Source organism: Ranitomeya imitator, chromosome 1 (assembly GCF_032444005.1).
Source record: "Ranitomeya imitator isolate aRanImi1 chromosome 1, aRanImi1.pri, whole genome shotgun sequence".
Classification (NCBI taxonomy): domain Eukaryota; kingdom Metazoa; phylum Chordata; class Amphibia; order Anura; family Dendrobatidae; genus Ranitomeya; species Ranitomeya imitator.
The window spans coordinates 710,165,127-710,192,354 of NC_091282.1; the positions used below are offsets into that span (position 1 = coordinate 710,165,127).

Here is a 27,228-nt window from a genome sequence, read left to right on the forward strand (position 1 = left end):
AAGGAATGCACACATGATTACTTCCATAAAAGGAAATGTCAAGTCAGCAGAAATGAATCTTGTTGTAAGCGAGATTTCTCAGGAAGAAGATAAGATGGATTCCTTTAGTTCAGTCTGATCTCCACAATTCCCCCCTTTGACATTTTCTTTTATTTATTTTATTACCACAGGGCCAAAGACAAAGCCTTTATTTGGTATTACACATGTACATGCTTGTATTCAATAAGAGAATCAAATCTAGTATTAATTCTTCCGTTTAACTCTCGCAACCTTTTCTTTGTTTTGCAATAAGTACAGATATTACAAAGGGATAGCAAAATAAGCGCAATAATCAGTATTAGCAAAGGATAACATAAGAGAAGAAGGAAAAAAACTTTATACTCTTGCATCTATTACACAAAGTTTATCTGTGCATACTGAGATACTCTTGAGCACAATCTGGAATAGTACGTATATGACTACAATAATCATAACTATATGTATTATGCTCTGCATAATCCCAGCAACCCACCCACCGATTCCTCTGAACCAGTTGGCTGGGTTAAGAAAAGAAAAGGTATCTGACCACCAGCTATCCTTATTCTGGTCATTGTCTTTGTCATACTGATCTCTGAGTCGTTGTACGTCCTTTAATTTAAATGTCATACTCATAGTACTATTCGGGTCTATATAATGACAGGTGGGTCCGATGATTTGACACATACCCCCTTGTGAGGCAGTTAGGTAATCCAATACCAGGGTATGTTGGTTAGTGACTATTATAAGCTGATTCTGTACAGCTATACTAGTGTTTAGTATATCCAATATATCCCAGATCTGATCATCTAGATAATCCGTGGCTCTAACTAATTTATCCCACATCTGTGTTAACATAGGATAAATAAAAATGGTACTAGCAATTTTGTTAGGAATTCCCATTTGTACTATATGTGGCCTCCCCGAGGGACGTGGTGAGTTATCTGCAGCTCTTTTATACAGTGTGTGCTTGGGCACGGCTTGCATATTCACTTGTTTATTTGAAATTATGAATGTAGCCGGGGTTAGGCGTCCTAATGTACAAGTACCCTTTATACCTACGGGAAGCCATTTATATGCTCCTTCTCCGCATATCCAAAATGTACCTTCAGGCAGATCCCATAGAGCTGAGTGCTGCAATACCAATCTGTGAGCCAAGTCCACAAATCTAGATACATTCTGAAGCATACACCAAGAGGGTTTTTGTCCCAAGGGGCTACAGTACCCGGCTGCGGGATTCCCACATACAGGCATTCCTTTGATATACTCATCGGATTCATTACAAACCAGGTTCCCCGGCTTACTTGTACAACTGTTTGCATCACCTTGGGGGAACAATTTAGAATGTTTCCATTTTCTATTATGTATGTATCTTTCCAATACTACAGGTTTGAAAGCATCAGAGGGGGGGACGGTTGTACTGAAACTAAGCTGTAGATTTTCTGTGGGGACCTGTCCTAAATTAGTTAATCCAGTCTTATTTCTAGGTACCCATTTTCCTCCCCTAAATGCTAAATATTGTAGATGTGTGTTACTCCCTGAGAGATTACCCTGCCACCAAGGAAATTCTACCCATCCCACAATTGGTATGGCGATTGTAGTATTCCACAGCCTAGCATTACCAATTTGGTTGTTGGCCAGGTTGTCTGAACAATTAGGCCAAGCGAATATTTCTTCTGCTAATACGGGAACTGCTAGAAAAGGTATACTTGTGGCTGATACCGGCGAATGGGTACAGATCCAACAATCTGTCAGGGTTTGTGTATTGTTTAACAAGTCATGCACTAATTTTCTATGATGTTGTACGAATCTATTGTTCAAAGGGGCTATCCCACGCCTCCGTTGAGGTTATCATTATTAACATCAATATCATGAGTTTATACTGCTTTTCTTGCAATGGCTTGCATGTATCCATGATGCCTTTCCTTCAAGCTTGACTGATGTAGGTGTTGTCAACAGGACTTGGAAGGGTCCGTCAAACCTTGGTTCTAGAGCCTTTCTGGTGTGTCTTTTTACATAGACTTGATCACCTGGTTCCAACTTGTGACTTCCTTCTGTGTTGTCAGGATCTGGAAGGGAAGCAAAAACTTGTGCATGCACCTTAGTTAATTGTTTCTGAAGATTTTGCACATAAGAAGTCAATGACTCAATATTTAACACAAGTTGCTGTGGAAAATAACATCCTAAATTGGCAGTCCTGCCAAACAAAATTTCATATGGAGACAGTTTAGTCTTACCCCTTGGGGTATTGCGTATTGAGTAAAGGGCCAGTAAAAGGCATTCTGTCCAAGGCTTTCCTGTTTCAGCCATGGCTTTCTGTATTTTTAATTTTAAAGTTCCATTCATGCGTTCCACCTTACCAGAACTTTGAGGATGGTACGGAGTGTGTAACTGACTTTCAACACCCAACATTTTCAGTACATTTTGAAATATTTCTCCAGTGAAATGAGTACCCCTATCTGACTCGATCACTTCAGGGAGACCGTAACGGGGTATCAGTTCGGCAACTAGCTTTACAGCAGTGTTTTTAGCTGAAGCCTTCCGAACTGGATAGGCCTCTGGCCACCCCGAGAACATGTCCACACACACCAACACATACTCATACCCATTACTTTTTGGCAGCTGGATAAAGTCTATTTGTAATCGCTGAAACGGGTAGAGAGGTCGGACGTGGTGCTTCATAGGGGTCTTTGCTGTCTGTCCGGGATTATGTGTCAGGCATATAGCGCATGCAGCACAATAGTCTCTTGCATAGTTGCCAAAACCTGGAGCCAACCAGACTTGCTTTGCCAGTAGTGTCATTGCATTTGCAGACACATGAGTAGGGTGGTGCAGTCCACCAACTACAATCGGATACCAGGCTCTAGGTAGACATATTAGTCCATCTTTCTTCCAAATTCCCGCTTGTTCTTCTGCCCCTTCCTTTTTCCACCTGTCCCTCTCCTCTTCTCCTGCATCTTCCTGTGCTTGTCTCAGTCTATCTTCAGTATTTTCTGTGAGGTTTACAGTATGGACCTGTTGTAAGGGTTTGACTGCTGCTGCTTTGGCTGCTTTATCAGCCCTATCATTTCCCCTAGATTCCCTAGTGTCGAGTCTCACATGTGCAGCTACCTTGATTACTGCTACTTCTTTTGTTTCTTGTGCAGCCTCTAAGATCTGTTTGATCAGAGAAGCATGTTTTACAGGTTGTCCTGACGCTGTCATGTAACCTCTAGCTCTCCAGATTACTCCAAAATCAAACACAATACCATGTGCATACCTAGAATCAGTGTATATATTAGCTGTCTGGTTCTCAGCTATTTTAAGAGCTTCAATCAATGCTGTTAGTTCTGCTTCTTGTGCAGACTGTTTCGGTGGAAGTGGTTCTGCTTTGAGAGTTTCAGATCCTGACACAACTGCATACCCTGTATGGAAGTTACCTGTGTCATCTGCAAACCTACTACCATCTATAAACAGCTCTAAATCTGGATTTTGAAGTGGTGTTTCGGATACATTGGGTAAGCCTACCGTTTCTTGTAAAATGAGCTCTGTACAATCATGTGTGTCTGTAGGGAAAAAATTTGCGTGTGGATCAGTGTCCTTATTCCCCCCTTCAGACTCGAGAGGTAGCAGTGTAGCTATATTGAGAGTCTGAAGCCTAGCAAATGTGATAGTAGAGGGGAGCAACAAAGAACACTGTAGAATGTCTGGCCATGGAAATGTGTTTTGGTTGGACCTGGTTTAATATCCCATAAACATCATGTGTAGTTTGAACTGTGAGTGGATACTCTAGGACAATTTCTGATGCTTTGTCCAACAATAGTGAGACAGCAACAACTACACGTACACAGGTTGGCGCTGCTCTAGCTACGGGATCTAACCTTGCTGAAAGATATGCAATTGGTCTTTGTTTCCCTGCATGCTTCTGGGTAAGAACTCCTGTAGCATGGGAATCAACTTCTGCAGCCATAAGCTGAAACGGTTTGGTGTAGTCTGGTAGCCCTAACGCTGGAGCTGAAACAAGGGCATCTTTTAATTGTTGGAACGAAATCTGACCTTCTTTTGTCAACAAATAAGGTTCACTTTTTACACAGTCATACAGTGGTTGCATTAGTTGACTGGCATGTATAATCCATTGTCTACAATGAGACACTATTCCTAAAAATGCTCGTAGCTGTTTATGATTTCTAGGCTCATTCATCTGTCTTATTGCTTCAGTTCTTTGAGGTGTAAGATGCTTTTTACCTTGAGAAATGCAATGACCTAGAAAGACCACTTTGGTCTGACAAACTTGTAGCTTTTGTCTATTCACTTTACACCCTTCTTTTTCTAAAAAACATAGTAAACTCACAGTGGACCTTTCTGCAGTTTCTAGATCTGGGCAGCAAAGTAGTAGGTCATCCACATACTGCAAAATTACTACCTGTGGTTCGGGTTCAAACCTCTGAAGGACTGTTTGTAGGGCATTTGAATAAAGAGTAGGGGAGTGTATCATTCCCTGTGGAAGGCGTGTCCACGCCAACTGTTTGCCCTTAAATGTAAATGCAAACAAATGCCAACTATCTTGGTGTAAAGGAACCGAGAAAAATGCATTTGAAAGATCTATTACAGTAAATACTTGAGAACTGGCTGGTATCTGTGATAGTAACGTATGAGGATTGGGTACAACTGGGGTGACTGGATCTAGAACTTTGTTTATTTCTCTTAAATCATGTACCATACGATATTTGGGCATAGAACTCTTATCAAGAGTTCTCTTCTTGACTGGATACAGAGGAGTGTTAGCAGGTGATTGTATCTCTACCAAAACTCCTTTCTCTCTATATCCCTCTATCTGTTTTGTAATCGCTAGTTCCTGCTGGGCACTCACAGGGTATTGTCTGAGCTGTGGGAGAACAGTTCCTGGTTGCACAGATAGTTTTACAGGAGAGATATGCAATAGTCCCACATCGGTGTCACCCTGTGCCCACAGTGTTTCTGGGACCATTGAGAGGTCTAGATCTGTGGTGTACTCTTTTTCTTCAGCATAATCCTCAAAAGCCTGAATTCTAACATATTGTTCTAATGTTTCTGCATCATCAGGGATAGTCAGTATAACTGTGCCATCTTCCCTAAAATTGATGTTAGCTTCTAATTTCTTTAGGACATCAGTTCCTAACAAACATGTTGGGGCACCTCTGGCATACAAAAATCTGGATGCAAAACATTTAGGTCCTAATGAGACCTCTAGGGGCACAGTATATGGCAGTGTTCGAATTACCCCATCATAACCCTCAGCAAAAGTTGTTTGTTCTGAAATATCTTCCGGATTCGGAAGAAAATCTTGATTCAAAATTGAGGAAGTTGCACCTGTATCTATCAAAAATGGAATCTCTCTCCCCCCCACATTCACCTGTATCATAGGTCTTCTAGCTGGTAGGGAAGTTTGTAACACATCGAGTCAATCTGAATCTGGTATGGGACCATCTATGATGGTAGATTTCTGCTGGTTGTCCGTTTGGGGAGGGTTATTTCTGGGAACAAATTTGCCTGACTTTATATCTGCCAACTTCTTCCTGCACTCTCTTTGGAAATGACCTGGCTTTTTACAGTAGTGGCAAGGAAAGTTGTGTCTCACTCTTCCTCCTGTATTAGCTTGTGCTATTCTAACAGGCTTACGATTCTCTCTCATATCCATGACTATTCCTAAACATCGTTGTTTCACAATATTTGGTTGTTCAATTGTTCTCCAATCTGGAGTAGAGGATTTAAATTTTTCTCTGATTTTCGGATCTAGCCCCTCTATTAATTGTTTTGTAAAAAGTCTCCTTACTGAAGCATCAGTCAAATCCAATCCTTCATCCCTAAAGCTATTTTCTAATTCTTGACTATATTCTTCAATACTTTGCCCAAATTTCTGCATAATCACACCCGTAGATCCCCTTTCCCTCTGTTTTTCTCTCATGAAAATTATTAATGCCTCTGTGAACTGGGTACCTGATGCTTCTGTCTGTAAGGCACCCCCTTCTGCCACTGGTCTATTGGGCTGTAGGTGTGTCAATAATTCCTGAAAAAGTCCGGGGGACATTTTCATTCTAAATAATTCTTCCCCGTCCGCCCAGACCCCAGCATGAGTCTGCATGATTTGTTGTATGTATTGTGCAAATCGGATGGGATATTGAGTGGGATCAGGCGCATTATGCAGGAGGGACATACCTTCAGCAGGGGACCAAGGAAAATACTGTCGGGTCTGGTGATATCTAGTTCCCATTACCCCGTCAGCACCAGGTTCCCTAAAGGGTCTTGGTACTACCCTAACAGGGGCAAGTACAGCGCCATGTCTAGGTGTACCACAGACTAGGCAATCATTTCTCCAATCTGGATTTTGTTGTCCACAGTGTGAACATACCCATCCTCCTACCCCACCAAGATTGGGATACAAGGCTGGAAATTGTTTTCCTCCTTCTGCTCCTCCAGATGGTACAAATGATTGGGCTTTTGGATCTAGGTAAGGTGGTGGGATTATGTCACAACTTTTTCCCTTCCCCATAATCCATTTGGAAGTGTCTGGATGATACTTCCAATTCTCCTCTTTAGCTGTTTTTGAGACCTCTATCATACAGTGTATGATTTCTTCCCACCCATTGTCTTTGATAATTCCACCTCGTTCTTTACTCAGTCTTTCCCATTCAGTGCTAAACATAAGTGCTTCTGAAATTCCCAATTTTCTCTTACCCTTCTAATCTGACTTCTGACTGTCTTCCCACATCTTTCCTGTATGATATCTGCTGCTTCCACTTGTCCTAAGACGGTTTTTGTCTGTTTATTTCCCATTTTTCTTTTTTTTTTTTCAATATTAGCTATTTCTACCCCAGGTGACGTTTGGACAATCACTTATCCTAGGTGATGTCTCGTTGCCTTCTCTCCTAGGGAGCTAAAATATTGAAGGGCTGATCTGCTCCATTCTTTCTAATGTGCAGAATGTACTTAAGTGCTATTATGCACGCAAACAGACCCAGCAACACCATACAGATCACAAAACTTTCTGTGTCAGTTAGCATACTTGTCCCAGGCTCATGGACCCGCGTCCTGGGCTCATTCTATCAAACCTTATCCAGAAATGAAGGAGGTTAAGCACTTAAATGAGAGTCAAGCATGGGCGGAGGTCTCCCCGAAAGGACGCAACCACATGACCCAGTTAGGCTGACTTCCGTGTATAAGGCTTATACCCCAACTATTTCGGCTTATTTTTCTACGCACTTTTGCTCTTCTTTCACAACATACCACAACCTTCACACTGTTCACACACTGCCAGGGACAGGACTCATAAATCTATACAATATAGTAACCCGAGTTTTATAGGTATCTACTCACTACTAGACTAACCCAGCGTGACACGGCTCATAGAGATCTTTCGGATAATACAAGGCAGATAAAAGAGAACTAATAATGTCTCTTACCTGGCCAGGTTTTTCAGTTCATTTGCCGTCCATTATCCCAGATCTCCATTGTCCGTATCCGCAGGTGAATCTCGAGCAAATACTCTCATCTCGGGTCCCTGTTCGGTGCGCCAAAGAAATGTTAAGTCCTTCTCAGTCCCTGGCTTACTAGAGGTAGGGATCCTAAGTAAATGACACGCAAACAAGGTATTGTGTGATCATATACAAGGGAAGCCCAGGAGCACATCTCTCTCTCTGGGCTTTGCCCTCCCTTTATATAGAAAAGAATTATTCTTTTACAGACATGCGCACAAGCGCTCATATTTCACTATCTCTTACATAAACAATCTATACCAGTCTTTATCAGTAGAAAGTTACATCATCTGGAAGGTGAATGAAAGGCTGCTATTGAAAGAAGGAATGCACACATGATTACTTCCATAAAAGGAAATGTCAAGTCAGCAGAAATGTATCTTGTTGTAAGCGAGATTTCTCAGGAAGAAGATAAGATGGATTCCTTTAGTTCAGTCTGATCTCCACAACAGTCAGCAACGGATCCTGCGTCCATTGGCTTCCATTATAGCCAACAATGGACAGTGCTGGATCTGTCGCTGGGTGATTTTACGACGTATACAAAAAACATTTCTATGTGCGTTGTCTCCGCTCGATGGACACAGAATTTACGACGGATGAAACGGAAGGCCATCCGTCACAATCCGTCACTAATACAAGTCTATGAGAAAAAAATGGATCCAGCAACAACATTTGCTGGATCCATTTTTTTCACAAAACGACAGATTTGGACAGAAACAAAAAGACTGAAGTGTGAAAGAGGCCTAAAGGAGAAGCCCAGCCATCCACAGCATTGGGCCTGAATAGCAGTGGGCCAATACAGCAGCCAGCAAGGAGACTAAAGACAGGAACAGTAACAGGACGCGGAGGCAGGTAGCTCCAGTATGTGGCAGCTTATAGCATGGGCAGATGCCCTCAGAATCGGCGTGAAACGGCTGAGGGAAGTCTCAGATGCAGTGAGTTTGGTCCACGAGTATGCTGTGTCACTGCAAAGTACAGTATAGATGGGCAGGTCACTGGCCAAGTGGCAGCTGACTTCGGAGGCTGATACTCTCATGTCTGGGGCAAAACAGACTAAGGAAAGTCTATCCGTAGCATAGCTGAACAGGGAGGACGCTGAGGAACCGAACGATACGGTTCGACCCGGGTATGTGTTGTGTGACAGAAAGGGAAGTGCAAGGAAAGAGGAAGAGATGTGCAATGTGAAACCTGTTGTAAATGCTGTGAAGAATATGGATGTGCTGCTTAAAGAAAATAGTAAAGTTGTACTTATGAAGGTTGAAATGGACTGAGTCTCAATCTGTGCAACAACTTTGATGGGAGCCTACTGCAGAGCAGAGAGGACCCCGACGGCGCAGAAAGTGTAGCCACAGGTATGCAGAGTATTGGACACTATTTTCATGTGATGGGAGGCCAGGGCACTAAAGCACCGGTGTCCTCGGCCATGACTACGGCCCTGATGCTCTCTCACAACATCAGCAGCCGAGAAGACATCGCTGGAACCGTGACCCTGTAGGAGGTTTGCGTCCATTGTTTTTAAATCAATTGGGATCCTGAATGGATTAAAGGGGTTACCCAGTACTGGACAATCCCTGCTTAAAGGGGCGCTTTACCCAGCTCTACGAGTCCAGCACTGAGTCTCTACCTTTGTTTATTATTGTGTGCCGCGCTCCAATGAGTTCAGGGGTTTGTGCTGCTAAGTTCAGACACCTGCAGACTGTGAGCCCTCGCGGGCAGGGTCCTCCCTCCTTATGTACTCGTGTGCCTTGTTATCTGCTCATGTTTAATGTATTTGTCTATATTTGCCCCGTATTCACATGTAAAGCGCCATGGAATAAATGGCGCTATAAAAATGTATAATAATAATAATAATAATAATATCAGACACCGGGGCAGTGGTGAGACTCCACGCTGATCCCAGGGATGGGGAGTAAAGTACTTTTTTCATTTTTTTTTTTTAACAACCTGCATTTGGGGATTTTTTTTGTTTTTTTTTAAACCTTTTAAAAAGATAAAGCTAATAGCTTTTAAAAGATTTTTATTGAAAAACCTTTTTGCGACATTCTCACATTTTTTTTTTACACACAAGAGCCATCAGAGATGTCATTGACTCTGGCATTTAAAATGCTTCAACGTTGCGACCATCAGTCACTGGGATTGAGGTCCGGGGAGTTTCCCTGACTAGTAGGTATCACTGTGCTTTGGGGCATGGTCTCCGTCATGCTTTGATCATCACCAAGTTGCTCCTGGATGGTCGGGAGATGTTGCTCTTGGAGGACGAATAGATTCCACCCTTTATTCATGGAAGTGATCTTGGCCAAAATTGTGATGAGCCCCCTCCATAAATGAAAAGCCCCCATACATGAGTGGTCTCAGGATGATGAAATGGTGGCGCTCTCACCTTTTATTCTCTGGACATTTATTCTTCCTGATATCCCAAACAGTCTAAAGGGGCTTTATCAGAAAAAAATAACTTTGCCCCATGCTGTGCAGTTATATTCTCTGAATATTAAAAAAAATAGTGTTTAGTGTCATTGTAACTATTTGGCTGCATCATTTTTTTTTTAAGAAACTGGAATAACAATAGAGTTATACCTGAGTACAAAGGGGAGACCAACAGCAGCGTTACTCAGCTGATATGGTCACTAACAGGTCCAACAGCTAAGAGCACAACTAAATGGTACATCCGTTCATACCGGCATTGTTGCATTGTACTGTACACTGTGGTTTTGTCCTGACAAAGACGTTTGGAACGTCGAAGCGCGTAGACTATTATAACCGCCTTCCTGTACATTCCTTCCCCCTTTATCCTTCCATCCCGGCAGTGTAGAATTAACCCTCTAATTCCATATAGCTGCGTCAATGAATTTTGTTAAAAAAAAATAAAATAAAAAATGGTAGACTTGCCTTCCTTTGCCATGTTGTTTCACTTCTGAAATGAATGGTTGGGTCACGCGGATGGATGGCACGTTATCACTACAGGATGATCAATTGTTGCTTTTTTAGTTAAAAGTTTTAAAATCTCCATTAAAGGGGTTGTTCACTAATTTCGTATTGATGAGCTATACTTAGGATGGGTAAACAGTACCAGATCAGTGTGGGGGGGGGGGGGGGGGGCATCAGACAGCACTACCCAGCCGATCAGCTGGAGGCCGGATGTTATCCGCTATGGAGCGCATAGGTCTGACAACTGCATAGAGGCCGCGGCCGGGGACGGCACATGTCATGTTCCCCTATTCTAAAGATTAGAACTTGATTTACAAGGATGAGTGGCCATTATACAGCTCACAAAGCTGTGCTGTAGAGCTCTGCAACTAATGATAGCCTGCCGACAAAGGTCTCAGCAGATCGGTGGGGTGCTGGTGTTGCACCCTCTCCAACTTTTATCCAAAGGATAGGCTGTCAGTATTAAAGTAGTGGACAACCCCTTTAAACGGGACCAGCTGGTATATGGAGACTTAGGCTGCCGTCACACTATCATTATTTGGTCAGTATTTTACATCAGTATTTGTAAGCCAAAACCAGGAGTGGGTGATAAATACAGAAGTGGTGCATATGTTTCTATTATACTTTTCCTCTAATTGTTCCACTCCTGGTTTTGGCTACAAATACTGATGTAAAATACTGACCAAATACTGCGAGTGTGACGGCAGCCTTATTTGCAGGCAATACTTTATTGCACCAAAAGCCTGTAAATCATCTTTCCCTCATATTTAAGAATTAGCCTCCTTCAACCAAACCTGGCGCTTCTGGTCCTGATCTGGCTATAAGGCCTGGTGGGTCTGTAGTAATAAAATATTAAGGCCCTGATTCATCATTTGTGTTTTTTTAAGCCTTTTTTCTTCTTATGCACCAAATTCTTTAAATCAACCCTCCTGATTTTATGAATTTTGTGCAAAATCAAAAATATACTTCATTTTTGGCTTTTATGTCTTTTTATAGCAAAAAGTCGCATGATGCGCTGAAATGTACATAAAACATTGAAACGGGCAAGGAGGAGAGTGTGGTGGGGGAGGGGACAGGAGTGCATCTGCCAAAAAATATTGCAGGTTTTCAGACAGTTGAAATTGAAGAATCATCCAGAAACATCTTAAAAATCCCAAACCTCACCCACGATGGAGGAAATAAAAAAAGGTGAATGTATAAAATAAAAAAGTGTATAATAAGAAATGAAAGACACCAAAAAACTAGAGAAAAAAGGCAAAAATCCAATAATAAATCGGCCCCACAGTCCCAGAGAATGAAGATTTATTTGCCTTCCTTCTACACAAACCCTGTCCCTATGTACTGGGGGCCACAGTGCGGAGCTGCTCCCGGTCTTTTAACTTCTTTGTGACCAGAGAGAAATAACTGATCGTAATGCCCTTTTTTTGTGGAGGTGGCAGTGGCCCCACCTTATCTTTCGGGCCCCTGTGCGGTTGCACTGATGGTAAGCCTGCCCCTGAGGAACGATTATACAGTATTACTGACGACTTGAGCCAATTTTCACAAGTGGAGAAGCTAGACAGCAGTGGTGGTCGGTCTCCAAGGCGACAAGATGTAAACATAAGTGTTCATATCTCAAGAACGGCTGGACGTTTTAATAAACGGTCTAAAATGATTTGCGCCAGTCCGTTTCGCACACAGACACTTGTCTGAATGAGGCCTGCGTTATTTTGTCCCAGGATCCCACTGATATGCAGCTGTGTGACCCATGATGATCTCCTGTGTCCTGGAGTGTCATGTGCCCAGCAGAACACAGGTTGGGCTGATCTCTGACCTGTACACACCGTGCGATTACACGCGCTCCCATCCTCCTGACTGCACCTCGCATACATACATTTTGGACACTAGGTGGCAGCAGCGAGCGGTGCAGTGCTCGGCGCTCGATTGCTTTGTTATGCTGGAGTCAGACGGGGGCGGCCATGTTGGATGTATCTGTGTAACCTGCTGCTGTCAGAGCGGGGACACCCGCACCCCTCCCATCCTCTCCCTGGGACCGGGGCTGTCCGCGTCCTCTCCTCGGGAAGCCCGTATATACCGTTACCTGGAGGGGAGACACCCGGGGGTGAGCCGGGGGGTCCTCCTCCTCTCATCCGGGATGTTCTCGAAAAAAACTCACGGGGATGTGAAGAAATCAACCCAAAAAGTGCTGGACCCCAAAAAGGATGTCCTGACCCGGCTGAAGCATCTGAGGATCGTGATTGGTGAGAGGCGGGGAAGGATGGATGGTTGGGGGGCCGGGTACTGGGGGATACATGGAGGATGGGGGGCCACCGGGGTCTACGATGAGCCCAAAGTCCTTAAGTCATCTGATCATACAGCAGTAATCAGTCAGGAGCTGCACGACGACGACGTGACGCAAAGCGGTGCCACCCTGCGGTCGTACCCGGGTCTGTACACACTCGGGGGGCTTCTATAGGTGTCGGGGCGTGCTGCGGATGTCCGATCTAGTTCTGGGAGGGGGGTAGAGGTTTTACCGTCTCTGGCGCCAATTTCTTACCCCCTTTGGCAAAATTCGGGGACCCTCAGGCTCTGTCCTTGCGCTGTAGATGTTTGCAGTAGTGTCCGTCACCGACTTAAAGGGATTTTTCTAGGTAAGGGTAGAGAGCAGGTACGGACTAGGGCTGAAATTCAGTCCCGGCATTTGACATCACACAGGCCCATATTGTCCCCGTCCCCATGAACTAGATAGGATATATTACTAATATTACCCTGGATGGATGAAAGGAAGGTTTTCTATAAGACCAATATTATTAATGATACCTGTGGCCTGCTGGGGTAAGTGACGGGGTACGCAAGTTCGTGCTCCATCACAACTCTTAACAGTATGGGTATCTTGAGAACACCAATTCTGTTAACAACGTAATAGACAAGGCAGCCCATTTACAGACAGGTCCTTCTGGCATTCGCCAGAATTGCCAGATGGCCAGTCCGGCCCTGGTAGAGAGTGTCTGACAGCAGAAAATGCAATACGCTAAAGCGATCTCCAAGACTCGCCTGCTCATTACCCCTCTGGCACCTTCGGACGCCGCCATTGGTTTTTGTTTACGTCCCTCAGTGATGACATCACTTTCAACCACCCACATGACTGGTGTGGCCAATCACTGTCCTGAGTGGCGGTGGTGAGGCCAACGATTGGCTGCAGTGATCACATGGGTGTATGTGATGTCATCACTGCTGGGAGGTAATCAGAGCGCAGTTGGGCCTACTAGGGGGGGCAGGAAAATATTGGTTATTTTTTATCATGGACAATTTCTTTAACTCCAGCCAAACCTAGAAATATTGCCCCCGGAGCGGAGGTGAGGAGCCACACTGGAGTTGGATCGTCCTGTAGTGACTGTGACCTGAGACTGGAGCAGGAGCTCACTTTTGGGGACTTTTTGTTTTTTTACTTACTTGCATGTATTTAGGGGCTCACTAACATATTCTCAGTTCACTCATTCTGCAGCCAACAATAGGCAGGGTGACAAGGAGGCTGTAGAAGACAATGGCACAACATTGTTAACGAAACAAAGTTATAAAAGTGATTACATGCATTCAAGTAGCAAAAAAAATTCTCCCCGAAGGTGGACAACCCTCTTAAGGTTGTACAACGCCAACCATGGAGTAAAGTATAAGGCTAAGTTCACATGAAACTTGACACTAAAGTCAAAAAGATGCAGGAAAAAATATCTCCTAAAAAAGAAAAAAAAATTCAGAAGTAAATTCCCATCAAACATTTCGTAAGATTTTTCTGCCTCCAAAAGCCTCAGTGTGAACCCGGTCTTATTATCCTTGGAGACAAATCCCTGGCTCTGTTTAGGGTCAATCTTTATCTCCTCAAAATGTTACGTACCCGGGAAATAAGTGATGTTGCGTCTGTCTGTCTTGTTGTTGCATTAGGAGCCATTTCCAACTTCTGTCACAGTGGAGAATTGGATTTAGAATTTTTCTGATTGGTAAAGAGATTTCCCATGTTGCGCCACCTGACAGTCATCCATAGCAATACAACATGCGGTGGCAGCAATCGGCCGCCACCACGGTTACGTGAGTTATTATGGATGATTGGTGTTTCCCAGTCCAGGAGTCGTCTGCAGAATGGATGGCCGAGTTACCAGTGCACTGCTGGGGCCTAACCTTTATAGTTTTCTTCCTGTTGAGGTCTGTGGGGGTTCTCATAATGTGAGGGATTGTTAGGTCTGTTTTGTATAGTTTTTGTAATTTTCTCTATTTCTGGAAATATTTTGATGACCCTTTGCAGTATTTAGTAGATAAGGAAGTTATGAGGCGTGTATGGCCGGACCTCAGGACATCTCTGATCACCCACTGTGTTGGGATTGTGTATGGCCGGACTTCAGGACATCTCTGATCACCCACTGTGTTGGGATTGTGTATGGCCGGACTTCAGGACATCTCTGATCACCCACTGTGTTGGGGTTGTGAATGGCCGGACTTCAGGACATCTCTGATCACCCACTGTGTTGGGGTTGTGTATGGCCGGACTTCAGGACATCTCTGATCACCCACTGTGTTGGGGTTGTGTATGGCCAGACTTCAGGACATCTCTGATCACCCACTGTGTTGGGGTTGTGAATGGCCGGACTTCAGGACATCTCTGATCACCCACTGTGTTGGGGTTGTGTATGGCCGGACTTCAGGACATCTCTGATCACCCACTGTGTTGGGGTTGTGTATGGCCAGACTTCAGGACATCTCTGATCACCCACTGTGTTGGGGTTGTGTATGGCCGGACTTCAGGACATCTCTGATCACCCACTATGTTGGGATTGTGTATTGCCGGACTTCAGGACATGTAGGATCATCCAGTGTGTCGGGATTGTGTATGGCCGGACTTCAGGACATCTCTGATCACCCAGTGTGTTGGGGTTGTGTATGGCCGGACTTCAGGACATCTCTGATCACCCACTGTGTTGGGGTTGTGTATGGCCGGACTTCAGGACATCTCTGATCACCCACTGTGTTGGGGTTGTGTATGGCCGGACTTCAGGACATCTCTGATCACCCACTATGTTGGGATTGTGTATTGCCGGACTTCAGGACATGTAGGATCATCCAGTGTGTCGGGATTGTGTATGGCCGGACTTCAGGACATCTCTGATCACCCAGTGTGTTGGGGTTGTGTATGGCCGGACTTCAGGACATCTCTGATCACCCACTGTGTTGGGGTTGTGTATGGCCAGACTTCAGGACATCTCTGATCACCCACTGTGTTGGGGTTGTGTATGGCCGGACTTCAGGACATCTCTGATCACCCACTATGTTGGGATTGTGTATTGCCGGACTTCAGGACATGTAGGATCATCCAGTGTGTCGGGATTGTGTATGGCCGGACTTCAGGACATCTCTGATCACCCAGTGTGTTGGGGTTGTGTATGGCCGGACTTCAGGACATCTCTGATCACCCACTGTGTTGGGATTGTGTATGGCCGGACTTCAGGACATCTCTGATCACCCACTGTGTTGGGATTGTGTATGGCCGGACTTCAGGACATCTCTGATCACCCACTGTGTTGGGATTGTGTATGGCCAGACTTCAGGACATCTCTGATCACCCAGTGTGTTGGGGTTGTGTATGGCCGGACTTCAGGACATCTCTGATCACCCACTGTGTTGGGATTGTGTATGGCCAGACTTCAGGACATCTCTGATCACCCAGTGTGTTGGGGTTGTGTATGGCCGGACTTCAGGACATCTCTGATCACCCACTGTGTTGGGATTGTGTATGGCCAGACTTCAGGACATCTCTGATCACCCAGTGTGTTGGGGTTGTGTATGGCCGGACTTGAGGACATCTCTGATCACCCAGTGTGTTGGGATTGTGTATGGCCGGACTTCAGGACATCTCTGATCACCCAGTGTGTTGGGGTTGTGTATGGCCAGACTTCAGCACATGTATGATCACCCGTGTGTCGTGATTGTGTATGGCCAAACTTTGACTTGTATGATCACCCAGTGTGTTGGGGGTGTGTATGGCTGCACTTCAGGACATGTATGATCACCCAGTGTGTTGGGGTTGTGTATGGCCAAACTTTGACTTGTATGATCACCCAGTGTGTTGGGGGTGTGTATGGCTGCATTTCAGGACATGTATGATCACCCCGTATATTGAGGTTGTGTATGGCCGGACTTCAGGACATGTATGATCACCCTGTGTGTTGAGGTTGTGTATGGCCGGACTTCAGGACATGTATGATCACCCTGTGTGTTGAGGTTGTGTATTGCCAGACTTCAGGACATGTAGGATCACCCTGTGTGTTGTGAATGTGTATGCCTGCACTTCAGGACTTCTCTGATCACCCCATGTCTTGGGGTTGTTTATGGCTGCACTTCAGGACATGTATGATCACCCCATATGTTGAGGTTGTGTATGGCTGCACTTCAGGACATGTATGATCACCCCGTGTGTTGTGGTTGTGTAAGGCTGCACTTCAGGACTTCTCTGATCACCTTGTGTCTTGGGGTTGTGTATGGCTACACTTCAGGACATGTATGATCACCCAGTGTGTTGAGGTTGTCTATGGCTGCACTTCAGCGTATGTATGATCACCCCATGTGTTGGGGTTGTGTATGGCTGTACCTCACAACATTTCTGATCACCCCTGGTGTTGGGGTTGTGTATGACCACACTTCAGATCATGCATGAGCACCCCGTGTGTTGGGGTTGTATAAGGTAACACTTCAGGACATCTATGATCATCCATGTGTTGGGGTTGTGTATGGCTGCACTTCAGGTCATGTATGATCACATCGTGTGTTGTGTTTTATATGGTCACACTTCAGGACATGTATGATCACCCCGTGTGTTGGGGTCATGCATAACCGCATTTCAAGACATGTATGATCATCCCATTGTGTTATCCGTTTGTATGGCCGCACTTCAGGACATCTATGATAACCATGTGTGTTGGGAGTCAAGATTCCTAAGGAAGCTGTAAGTGACAGCCCAGCCGCCCTATAGGATCAGGAGCGTGCTGAGCTTTCAGTATTGAGAATGGCTTCTTTGTCCTGGCCTGAGGGGTTTCCTCCAGGTGTCTCCCGTTCTGGGTGATTACCTGGCTATTTAGCTGACTGGCAATGATTAGAACATTGCCAGCTGAAGTCTAGCTCAAGTGGTGTGTGTGCGCTTTGTGCTCTGGGTTCTTATATTTTCATCTTTGTTGCCTGACCTTAGATTTGCCTTTGACCTTTGCCTATCTCATTTGTCTTGATCCGCTACCTTCTTGAAATTCTGACCCTGGACTCTGACCTGACTATGCCTTTGTCTCTCCCTCTGTTTATAACATACCCTCCCGCTCTTGACCTCGGGCTCCTTGACTTCCCCAACTCACTGCTTATCCGTGAGAACAGGGCTGTGGAGTCGATAAGCCAAACCTCCGACTCTGACTCCTCAATTTCCATGACACCGAGTCCGACTCCACCAAAATGAGCTCTGACTCCACTACTCCGACTCCACAGCCCTAGTGAGAAGTGACTCAGTGTCCCTTTAGGGTCACGTGTGACCAGAGTTCAGGACATCTATGATCACCCTTTGTGTTCGGGGTCATGTATGGCCGCACTTGAGAACATCTGTGATCACCATCCATGAGAAGTGACTCAGCCTCCCATTAGGGTCTTGCTTGGCCGGAGATCAGAATTTCTGTGTTCACCCCATGTGTTGGAATCGTGCGTGGCTGGACCACAGGACATCTTTGATCACTCAGTGTGTTTGGTCATGTGTGGCTTCAGGACATCTATGATCACCCAATGTGTTGAGGCCGTGTGTGGTTAGTCTTGAGGGTATCTGTGATCACGTATTGTGTTAGATTGTGTGTGTCTGAACTTCAGGACATCAAAAAATGACGTATTGTGTAAATCAGATTTTTGTGTTAAATGTTTAAAATTTTTGCCATCTTTTTTTCCCCATATTAAAATCTGTATTTAAAATAAGTACAAATCTTACAATTTTGACACTGACCATTGGGGATTATTTAGAATCGTAATTTCCTGTTGTTTCAGGAAACAGCACATGTACATAGCCACAAAAGACAGAGAGACACCAGTTCTGTATTTTCTATTAGTGTCTAATGAGCATGCGCAAATGTAACTGTGAATGGAGGGGGAGCAGGTGTGACATGGCCTATTGTGAATAATCTGTATAGAGGTGTTATCTGCCTCTGCTGATAAAGAGACTGCTGAAAACTCTTGCTAAAAGGACAGGAAGTATGAGTCTAGTGTGAAAATCACAAGATTTTTTTTTATTTTTTTATAAAGAACTAGATGGCAGCCCGATTCTAAAGAATCGGGAGTCTAGAATCCATATATACTTTATTTATTCAAATGTAAGAATAATACAATTAATAAATAATAGTAAGAAAGAACAAAAATAATAGGCAGTATATGGAGAAAACACCAAACAAAAGTTCAAAATTGGTGTGAAAATGTCACTGAACCACTTCACAACTAAATATATATAGTTTTGGTAAATGGTATTATCATTTTTTTGACGAAATTCGGCAGGAGCTTGAAGAGCAACGTCACTGGGCCCGCCTCCACGCAGTAGAAACTTGCTGTGAGGTAAAAATTCAAAAATCACACCAAAATGGCGGGCGGAGTGTGTCACAGTACGGCACGTTTCTGATTGGTCGCTCGCAGCAGGCGGCAACCAATCAGACACTGGACACTGTTGACGTCACTTATCTCCGGACATTAGCTCCGCACATTAGCTCCGCACATTAGCTCCGGACAAAGCCACGGAAGTTGGCACAAATTGCAGGAAGTAGTATTCTAGGCAATTATATATTAGATGTTATATGAAAAAAATGGGCGAAAATAAAAAAAATACCTGTATCACAAAAACTTGCTTTAAACAATAGGTCATTATTTTCTCACAACTCTTTGTTAAATATGGCACCAAACGTAATGGGGAATGTGGGAATGAAACGCCGTCATCTCCCACATAAACCACACAATCATTATGACAAGTGCTAGAACAATGCGCCATTATGTGCGATAATGGGGAACGAGTCATCCTGAATAGCCAGTGAGAAAACCAGTATAGCAGAGTAGGGTTGAGCGAAACGGGTCGTTCATTTTCAAAAGTCGCCGACTTTTGGCAAAGTCGGGTTTCATGAAACCCGATCCGACCCCTGTGCGGGGTCGGCCATGCGGTACGCGACTTTCGCGCCAAAGTCGCGTTTCAATGACGCGAAAAGCGCCATTTCTCAGCCAATGAAGGTAAACGCAGAGTGTGGGCAGCGTGATGACATAGGTCCTGGTCCCCACCATCTTAGAGAAGGGCATTGCAGTGATTGGCTTGCTGTCTGCGGCGTCACAGGGGCTATAAAGGGGCGTTCCCGCCGACCGCCATGTTACTGCTGCTGATCTGAGCTTAGGGAGAGGTTGCTGCCGCTTTGTCAGAAGCAGGGATAGCGTTAGGCAGGGTCCATTAACCACCAAACCGCTTGTGCTGTAGCGATTTCCACTGCCCAACACCACCTTCGGTGTGCAGGGACAGTGGAAGCTACATTTTTTTTTTTTCCCCCCCTCAGCACTGTAGCTCATTGGGCTGCCCTAGAAGGCTCCCTGATAGCTGCATTGCTGTGTGTACGCCGCTGTGCAAACCAACTGCTTTTTTCAAAGCACAAATCCTCTTGTTCCTTCCTTTCTGCACAGCTATCTTTTTTGTTTGTCCACACTTTTTATTTAATTTGTGCATCAGTCCACTCCTTATTGCTGCCTGCCATACCTGGCTGAGATTACTGCAGGGAGATAGTAATTGAAGGACAGTTCCTTTTTTTTTTTTTTTTTTTTTTTTGTGGGAGATTAAGATTGACATTTCTGCTAGAGTGCCATCTCTGTCTGTGTCATCTCTCACTCAGTGGGCCATAGAAAGCCTATTTATTTTTTTGCTTGATTTGGGTTATAAAATCTACCTGAAAAAATCACTACATCAATCAGTGGGAGAAAAATATTGGCCTCAGGGCTTGTATGCCACTCCTGACTCCTGTGTGCATCATCACTCACTCAGTGGGCCATAGAAAGCCTATTTATTTATTTTTTTTTTAATGGGTTTATAAATTTTCCCTGGAAAAAAAAAAAAAAGTGGGAGATTAATATTGGCCTCTGGGCTTGTGTGCCAGTCCTGAGCGTGCCATCTCTCTCACAAATAGTGGGCCATAGAAAGCCTATTTATTTATTTTTTTTTTGTTTTATAAATTCTCCCTTAAAAAAAAAGGGAGATTAATATTGGCCTTTGGGCTTGTGTGCCAGTCCTAAGCGTGCCATCTCTCTCTCTCAGATAGTGGGCCATAGAAAGCCTATTTATTTTATTTTTAATGGGTTTATAAATTTTCCCTGGAAAAAAAAAAAAAGTGGGAGATTAATATTGGCCTCTGGGCTTGTGTGCCAGTCCTGAGCGTGCCATCTCTCTCACAAATAGTGGGCCATAGAAAGCCTATTTATTTTTTTTTTTTTGGTTTTATAAATTCTCCCTTAAAAAAAAAGGGAGATTAATATTGGCCTTTGGGCTTGTGTGCCAGTCCTAAGCGTGCCATCTCTCTCTGTCTCTCAGATAGTGGGCCATAGAAAGCCTATTTATTATTTTTTTTATTGGGTTTATAAATTTTCCCTGGAACAAAAAAAAAAGTGGGAGATAAATATTGGCCTCTGGGCTTGTGTGCCACTCCTGACTCCTGTGTGCGTCATCTCTCACTCAGTGGGCCATAGAAAGCCTTTTTTTGTTTTATTTGTTTTCTAAATTCTCCCTGAAAAAATCATTTTATTTTATTTGGTTTCTAAATTCTTCCTGAAAAAATCATTTTATTCTATTTTTTTTTTCCTAAAGTCTCCCTGAAAAAAAAAAACAAAAAAAAACAAATCAGTGGGAGATTAATATTGCCCTTTCTGCTTGTGTGCCAGTCTTGACTCCTGGGTGTGCCATCTCTCTCTCTCTCTCTCCAATTGTGGGCCATAGAAAGCCTATTATTTTTTTAGCTTGATTTGGGTTCCAAAATCTACCTGAAAAAATCACTACATCAATCAGTGGGAGATAAATATTGGCCTCTGGGCTTGTGTGCCACTCCTGACTCCTGTGTGCGTCATCTCTCACTCAGTGGGCCATAGAAAGCCTTTTTTTGTTTTATTTGTTTTCTAAATTCTCCCTGAAAAAATCATTTTATTTTATTTGGTTTCTAAATTCTTCCTGAAAAAATCATTTTATTCTATTATTTTTTTTTCCTAAAGTCTCCCTTAAAAAAAAAAAAAAAAAATCAAATCAGTGGGAGATTAATATTTACATTTGTGCTTCAGTGACAGTCCTGCGTGTGTGGCATCTCTCTCATTTGTTGCCACCAACAACAGAGTGTGTAACATTGTGCCTGATTTTCGTTGTGGTCTCACTCACCTGTAAAGGGGTAGCTAAATCATACTGAAGTTATAGCTCACCTTGTAATTTGTGTGACAGCAACAAATACCGTTAGTTTGTTTACGTTTTTAAAACAATGAGGAAGTCTGGTGGAAGAGGTCGTGGCCGGGGGCGTTCATTGTCAGCTGGTAATGAGGGTAGTGGTAGTGGTGGAGCATCAGCTGGTCGTGGGAAAAAAAATATTGCACCTAAGTCTGGAGCTGTGGAGCCAGGTTCGTCGTCTGGCTACACAAGGCCTCGAACGCTCCCTTTTCTGGGAGTAGGAAAACCGCTTTTAAAGCCGGAGCAGCAAGAGCAAGTTTTGGCTTATCTTGCTGACTCAGCCTCTAGCTCTTTTGCCTCCTCTCGTGAAACTGGTAAATGTCAAAGCAGCGCGTCGTTAGTGGATGTTCACGGTCAGGGACAAGTCGCTTCCTTGTCCTCTTCAGCAAAAACAACAACAGAGAAGAATGCAGCAGGCGACACAACGGGTTACTCCATGGAGCTCTTTACACATACCGTCCCTGGCTTAGAAAGTGAAGCAGTTAACAGTCCATGCCCATTACAAGTTGAATCTGACATGGAGTGCACTGATGCACAGCCACAGCCAGACTACTATGCTGGTCCTTTGACTCAGACCACAACATTGCCCTCGCAGGGTAATGATCAAGAATCAGACCCTGATGAGACTATGTTGCCCCATCACGAACGCTATACCACCGACCGACACGGTGACACAGACGAAGTTGCACACGAGCTACAAGAAGAGGTAATAGATGACCCAGTTCTTGACCCCGATTGGCAGCCATTGGGGGAACAGGGTGCAGGCGGCAGCAGTTCTGAAGCGGAGGAGGAGGGGCCGCAGCAGGCATCAACATCGCAACAGGTTCCATCTGCCGAGCCCGTATCTTGCCCAAAACGCGTGGCAAAGCCAAAACCTGTTGGAGGACAGCGTGGCCATCCGGTTAAAGCTCAGTCTGCAATGCCTGAAAAGGTTTTCGATGCTAGAAAGAGTGCAGTCTGGCATTTTTTTAAACAACATCTAATTGATCAGCGCAAAGTCATCTGTCAAAAATGTTCAACTACCTTAAGCAGAGGACAGAATCTGAAAAGTCTCAATACAAGTTGCATGCATAGACATTTAACCACCATGCATTTGCAAGCCTGGACTAACTACCAAACGTCCCTTAAGGTTGTAGCACCCTCGGCCAATGAAGCTAGTCAGCAACGCAACATCCCTTCCGGCAGTGTAGGGCCACCATTTTCCGCACCACCTGCAGTATCTGTGCAGGTTTCTTTGCCAGGCCAAAGCAGTCAGGGTCAGGGAATCACCAGTTTCGTAGTAGGAAACACTGAATCTAGGGCACCGGTGGCAAAAATACCATCTCCCACCGTCTCTCAGTCTGCCATGTCCACCGGCACCCCCGCTAGTTCCACGATCTCCAGCTCTCCAGTCCAGCTCACCCTACATGAGACTATGGTTAGAAAAAGGAAGTACTTAGCCTCGCATCCGCGTACACAGGGTTTGAACGCACACATAGCTAGACTAATCTCGTTAGAGATGATGCCCTACCGGTTAGTTGAAAGCGAAGCTTTCAAAGCCCTGATGGACTACGCTGTACCACGCTACGAGCTACCCAGTCGACACTTTTTTTCCAGAAAAGCCATCCCAGCCCTCCACCAGCATGTTAAAGAGCGCATCGTCCATGCACTCAGGCAATCTGTGAGCACAAAGGTGCACCTGACAACAGATGCATGGACCAGTAGGCATGGCCAGGGACGTTACGTGTCCATCACGGCACACTGGGTAAATGTGGTGGATGCAGGGTCCACAGGGGACAGCAAGTTTGGGACAGTTCTGCCTAGCCCACGGTCTAGGAAACAATTGGCTGTAGCCGTTCGCACCCCCTCCTCCTCCTCTTCGTCCTCCTGCAGAAGCGAGAGCTCGTCCACAGACCGCAGTCGCACAACCACTCCATCCGCAGCTGCCACTGTTGCACACCAGGTCTCCCATTATGGGGCAGCTACTGGCAAACGTCAGCAGGCTGTATTGGCTACGAAGTGTTTGGGCGACAACAGACACACCGCGGAAGTTCTGTCCGAGTTCTTGCAGAAAGAAACGCAGTCGTGGCTGGGCACTGTAGATCTTGAGGCAGGCAAGGTAGTGAGTGATAACGGAAGGAATTTCATGGCTGCCATCTCCCTTTCCCAACTGAAACACATTCCTTGCCTGGCTCACACCTTAAACCTGGTGGTGCAGTGCTTCCTGAAAAGTTATCCGGGGTTATCCGACCTGCTCCTCAAAGTGCGTGGACTTTGCTCACATATCCGCCGTTCGCCCGTACACTCCAGCCGTATGCAGACCTATCAGCGTTCTTTGAACCTTCCCCAGCATCGCCTAATCATAGACGTTGCAACAAGGTGGAACTCAACACTGCACATGCTTCAGAGACTGTGTGAACAGAGGCGGGCTGTTATGTTTTTGTGGGAGGATACACATACACGGGCAGGCAGTAGGATGGCAGACATGGAGTTGTCAGGTGTGCAGTGGTCGAAGATTCAAGACATGTGCCAAGTCCTTCAGTGTTTTGAGGAATGCACACGGCTGGTTAGTGCAGACAACGCCATAATAAGCATGAGCATCCCCCTAATGCGTCTGCTGATGCAAAGTTTGACGCACATAAAGGATCAGGCGTCTGCAGCTGAGGAAGAGGAAAGCCTTGATGACAGTCAGCCATTGTCTGGCCAGGGCAGTGTACAGGACGAGGTAGCGGGCGAAGAGGAGGAGGAGGACGAGGAGGATGATGGGGATGATTATATTTTTAATGAGGAAGCTTTTCCGGGGCCACTGGAAATTGGTGGCGCGGCAAGGCCGGGTTCTGGTTTTTTGAGGGACACAAGTGACGTGGATTTGCCTGAAACTGCCCCTCAACCAAGCACAACCGCAGATTTGAGAACTGGAACTTTGGCCCACATGGCGGATTATGCCTTACGTATCCTCAAAAGGGACACACGCATAACTAAAATGATGAATGATGACGATTACGTGTTGGCCTGCCTCCTTGATCCTCGCTATAAAGGCAAATTGCAAAATATAATGCCACATGAGAACTTGGAACTAATATTAGCAACCAAACAATCAACTCTTGTTGACCGTTTGCTTCTGGCATTCCCTGCACACAGCGCCCGTGATCGTTCTCTCATGAGCTGCAGGGGCCAGCAGACCAGAGGAGTTAGAGGGGCAGAAATCAGAAGTGGCGTTGGCCAGAGGGGTTTTCTGACCAGGTTGTGGAGTGATTTTGCTATGACCGCAGACAGGACAGGTACTGCAGCATCAATTCAAAGTGACAGGAGACAACATTTGTCCAGTATGGTTACAAACTATTTTTCATCCCTTATCGATGTTCTCCCTCAACCGTCATTCCCATTTGATTACTGGGCATCAAAATTAGACACCTGGCCAGAATTGGCAGAATATGCATTGCAGGAGCTTGCTTGCCCGGCAGCTAGTGTCCTATCAGAAAGAGTATTCAGTGCTGCAGGTTCAATACTAACAGAAAAAAGGACTCGTCTGGCTACCCAAAATGTAGATGATCTAACCTTCATTAAAATAAACCACAACTGGATTTCGAAATCTTTTGCCCCACCTTGCCCGGCTGACACCTAGCTTTCCTATGAAAAGGTCTTGCCTGTGGACTATTCTGAATGCCTTTTCCAATCTCGTAATTTTCTGCACCTGATTGTCCAGCATACGACATGTTTACACCTCACTAAATGGCCAAACTCCCCACACGGGGCCGTGGTATCGACACTTGGCGACAGCACCCGTGAGAGTGCAGTTTGTCTGAAGAGGTGGGTGAGCCCGCTTTTGGTCGACGGCACTGCCACTGGGTCCCTCCTAGTACAATAAAGTGTCTCTGGCGGTGGTGGTGCGCACCCAACGTCAGACACACCGTTGTAATATGAGGGGCCCTGGGCCTGTACCGCCAGCCACAAGACAGTTTCCCCCCACCCCAGCTCAAACAGTGCTCTACCACTTGCAAAATTATCTCACAGCTCCACCAATGTTTAGTCTATGCGCTGACATCCTTCAATGCCTGCCACTGACAATACCATTGTATTGACATTTTTGTTATGTTAGGCCTTCGATGCCTGTCTGTGGTCACTCCTTCCACTAGGCCTCCACTGACCACACCACTGCTGCCCGTGTACCCCTGGAACCAATTTAAAATTGCCTACAGCCATGTGTTATTATTTTAGGCCTTCGATGCCTGTCTGCGGTCACTCCTTCCACTAGGCCTCCACTGACCACACCACTGCTGCCCGTGTACCCCTGGAACCAATTTAAAATTGCCTACAGCCATGTGTTATTATTTTAGGCCTTCGATGCCTGTCTGCGGTGACTCCTTCCACTAGGCCTCCACTGACCACACCACTGCTGCCCGTGTACCCCTGTAACCAATTTAAAATTGCCTACAGCCATGTGTTATTATTTTAGGCCTTCGATGCCTGTCTGCGGTGACTCCTTCCACTAGGCCTCCACTGACCACACCACTGCTGCCCGTGTACCCCTGTAACCAATTTAAAATTGCCTACAGCCATGTGTTATTATTTTAGGCCTTCGATGCCTGTCTGCGGTGACTCCTTCCACTAGGCCTCCACTGACCACACCACTGCTGCCCGTGTACCCCTGGAACCAATTTAAAATTGCCTACAGCCATGTGTTATTATTTTAGGCCTTCGATGCCTGTCTGCGGTGACTCCTTCCACTAGGCCTCCACTGACCACACCACTGCTGCCCGTGTACCCCTGGAACCAATTTAAAATTGCCTACAGCCATGTGTTATTATTTTAGGCCTTCGATGCCTGTCTGCGGTCACTCCTTCCACTAGGCCTCCACTGACCACACCACTGCTGCCCGTGTACCCCTGGAACCAACATCAGAAAATATAAAAATAAGTATTTTGCTTATAAAAAAGAAAATACTGGAGAGATATCAAATGCAGACATTTTAACATTAAAAACAAACACATACAACAAAAATCTGGTACAGTACTAAAAATGGCCACCAGCTACAATAACTTTCTCCTGCAAGTAGTTAACTGAAAGGTTTTTTCAATTTTAAACACAGATATGGCATCCACCGAGTGTTGTCCTGTCGCGTCTTCTTTATATTATTGCCAAGAAGATGCAAAACAATGAAAATAATAAAATCATTATTTACCAAAAAAATAGAGTAAGTCAAAACCACATTGCAAATAAACATTCATTACAAATAAAGAAGCAGGGCGCGTCCGAGGGTGAGTATATACCTAATAAGAATATAATCACCCTCGGACGCGCCCTGCTTCTATCCAACAGCCTTCCTTCCTAAGAATCAGC

At 45.1% G+C, this 27,228-nt stretch overlaps 1 protein-coding gene across 4 annotated transcripts in view; it reads left to right on the forward strand.

Annotated features, from left to right (window-relative positions):
* The first annotated feature begins 12,380 nt into the window (after window positions 1–12,380).
* Window positions 12,381–27,228, forward strand: part of RALGAPA1 (Ral GTPase activating protein catalytic subunit alpha 1) — a 314,621-nt gene continuing 299,773 nt past the window's right edge. For all 4 annotated transcript variants that reach the window (XM_069732024.1, XM_069732041.1, XM_069732049.1 and 1 more), the window contains exon 1: window positions 12,381–12,670. In XM_069732024.1, coding sequence (XP_069588125.1) covers window positions 12,565–12,670 — 106 coding nt within the window. In that variant the 5' untranslated portion in view covers window positions 12,381–12,564. The remainder of the gene's footprint in view (window positions 12,671–27,228) is intronic.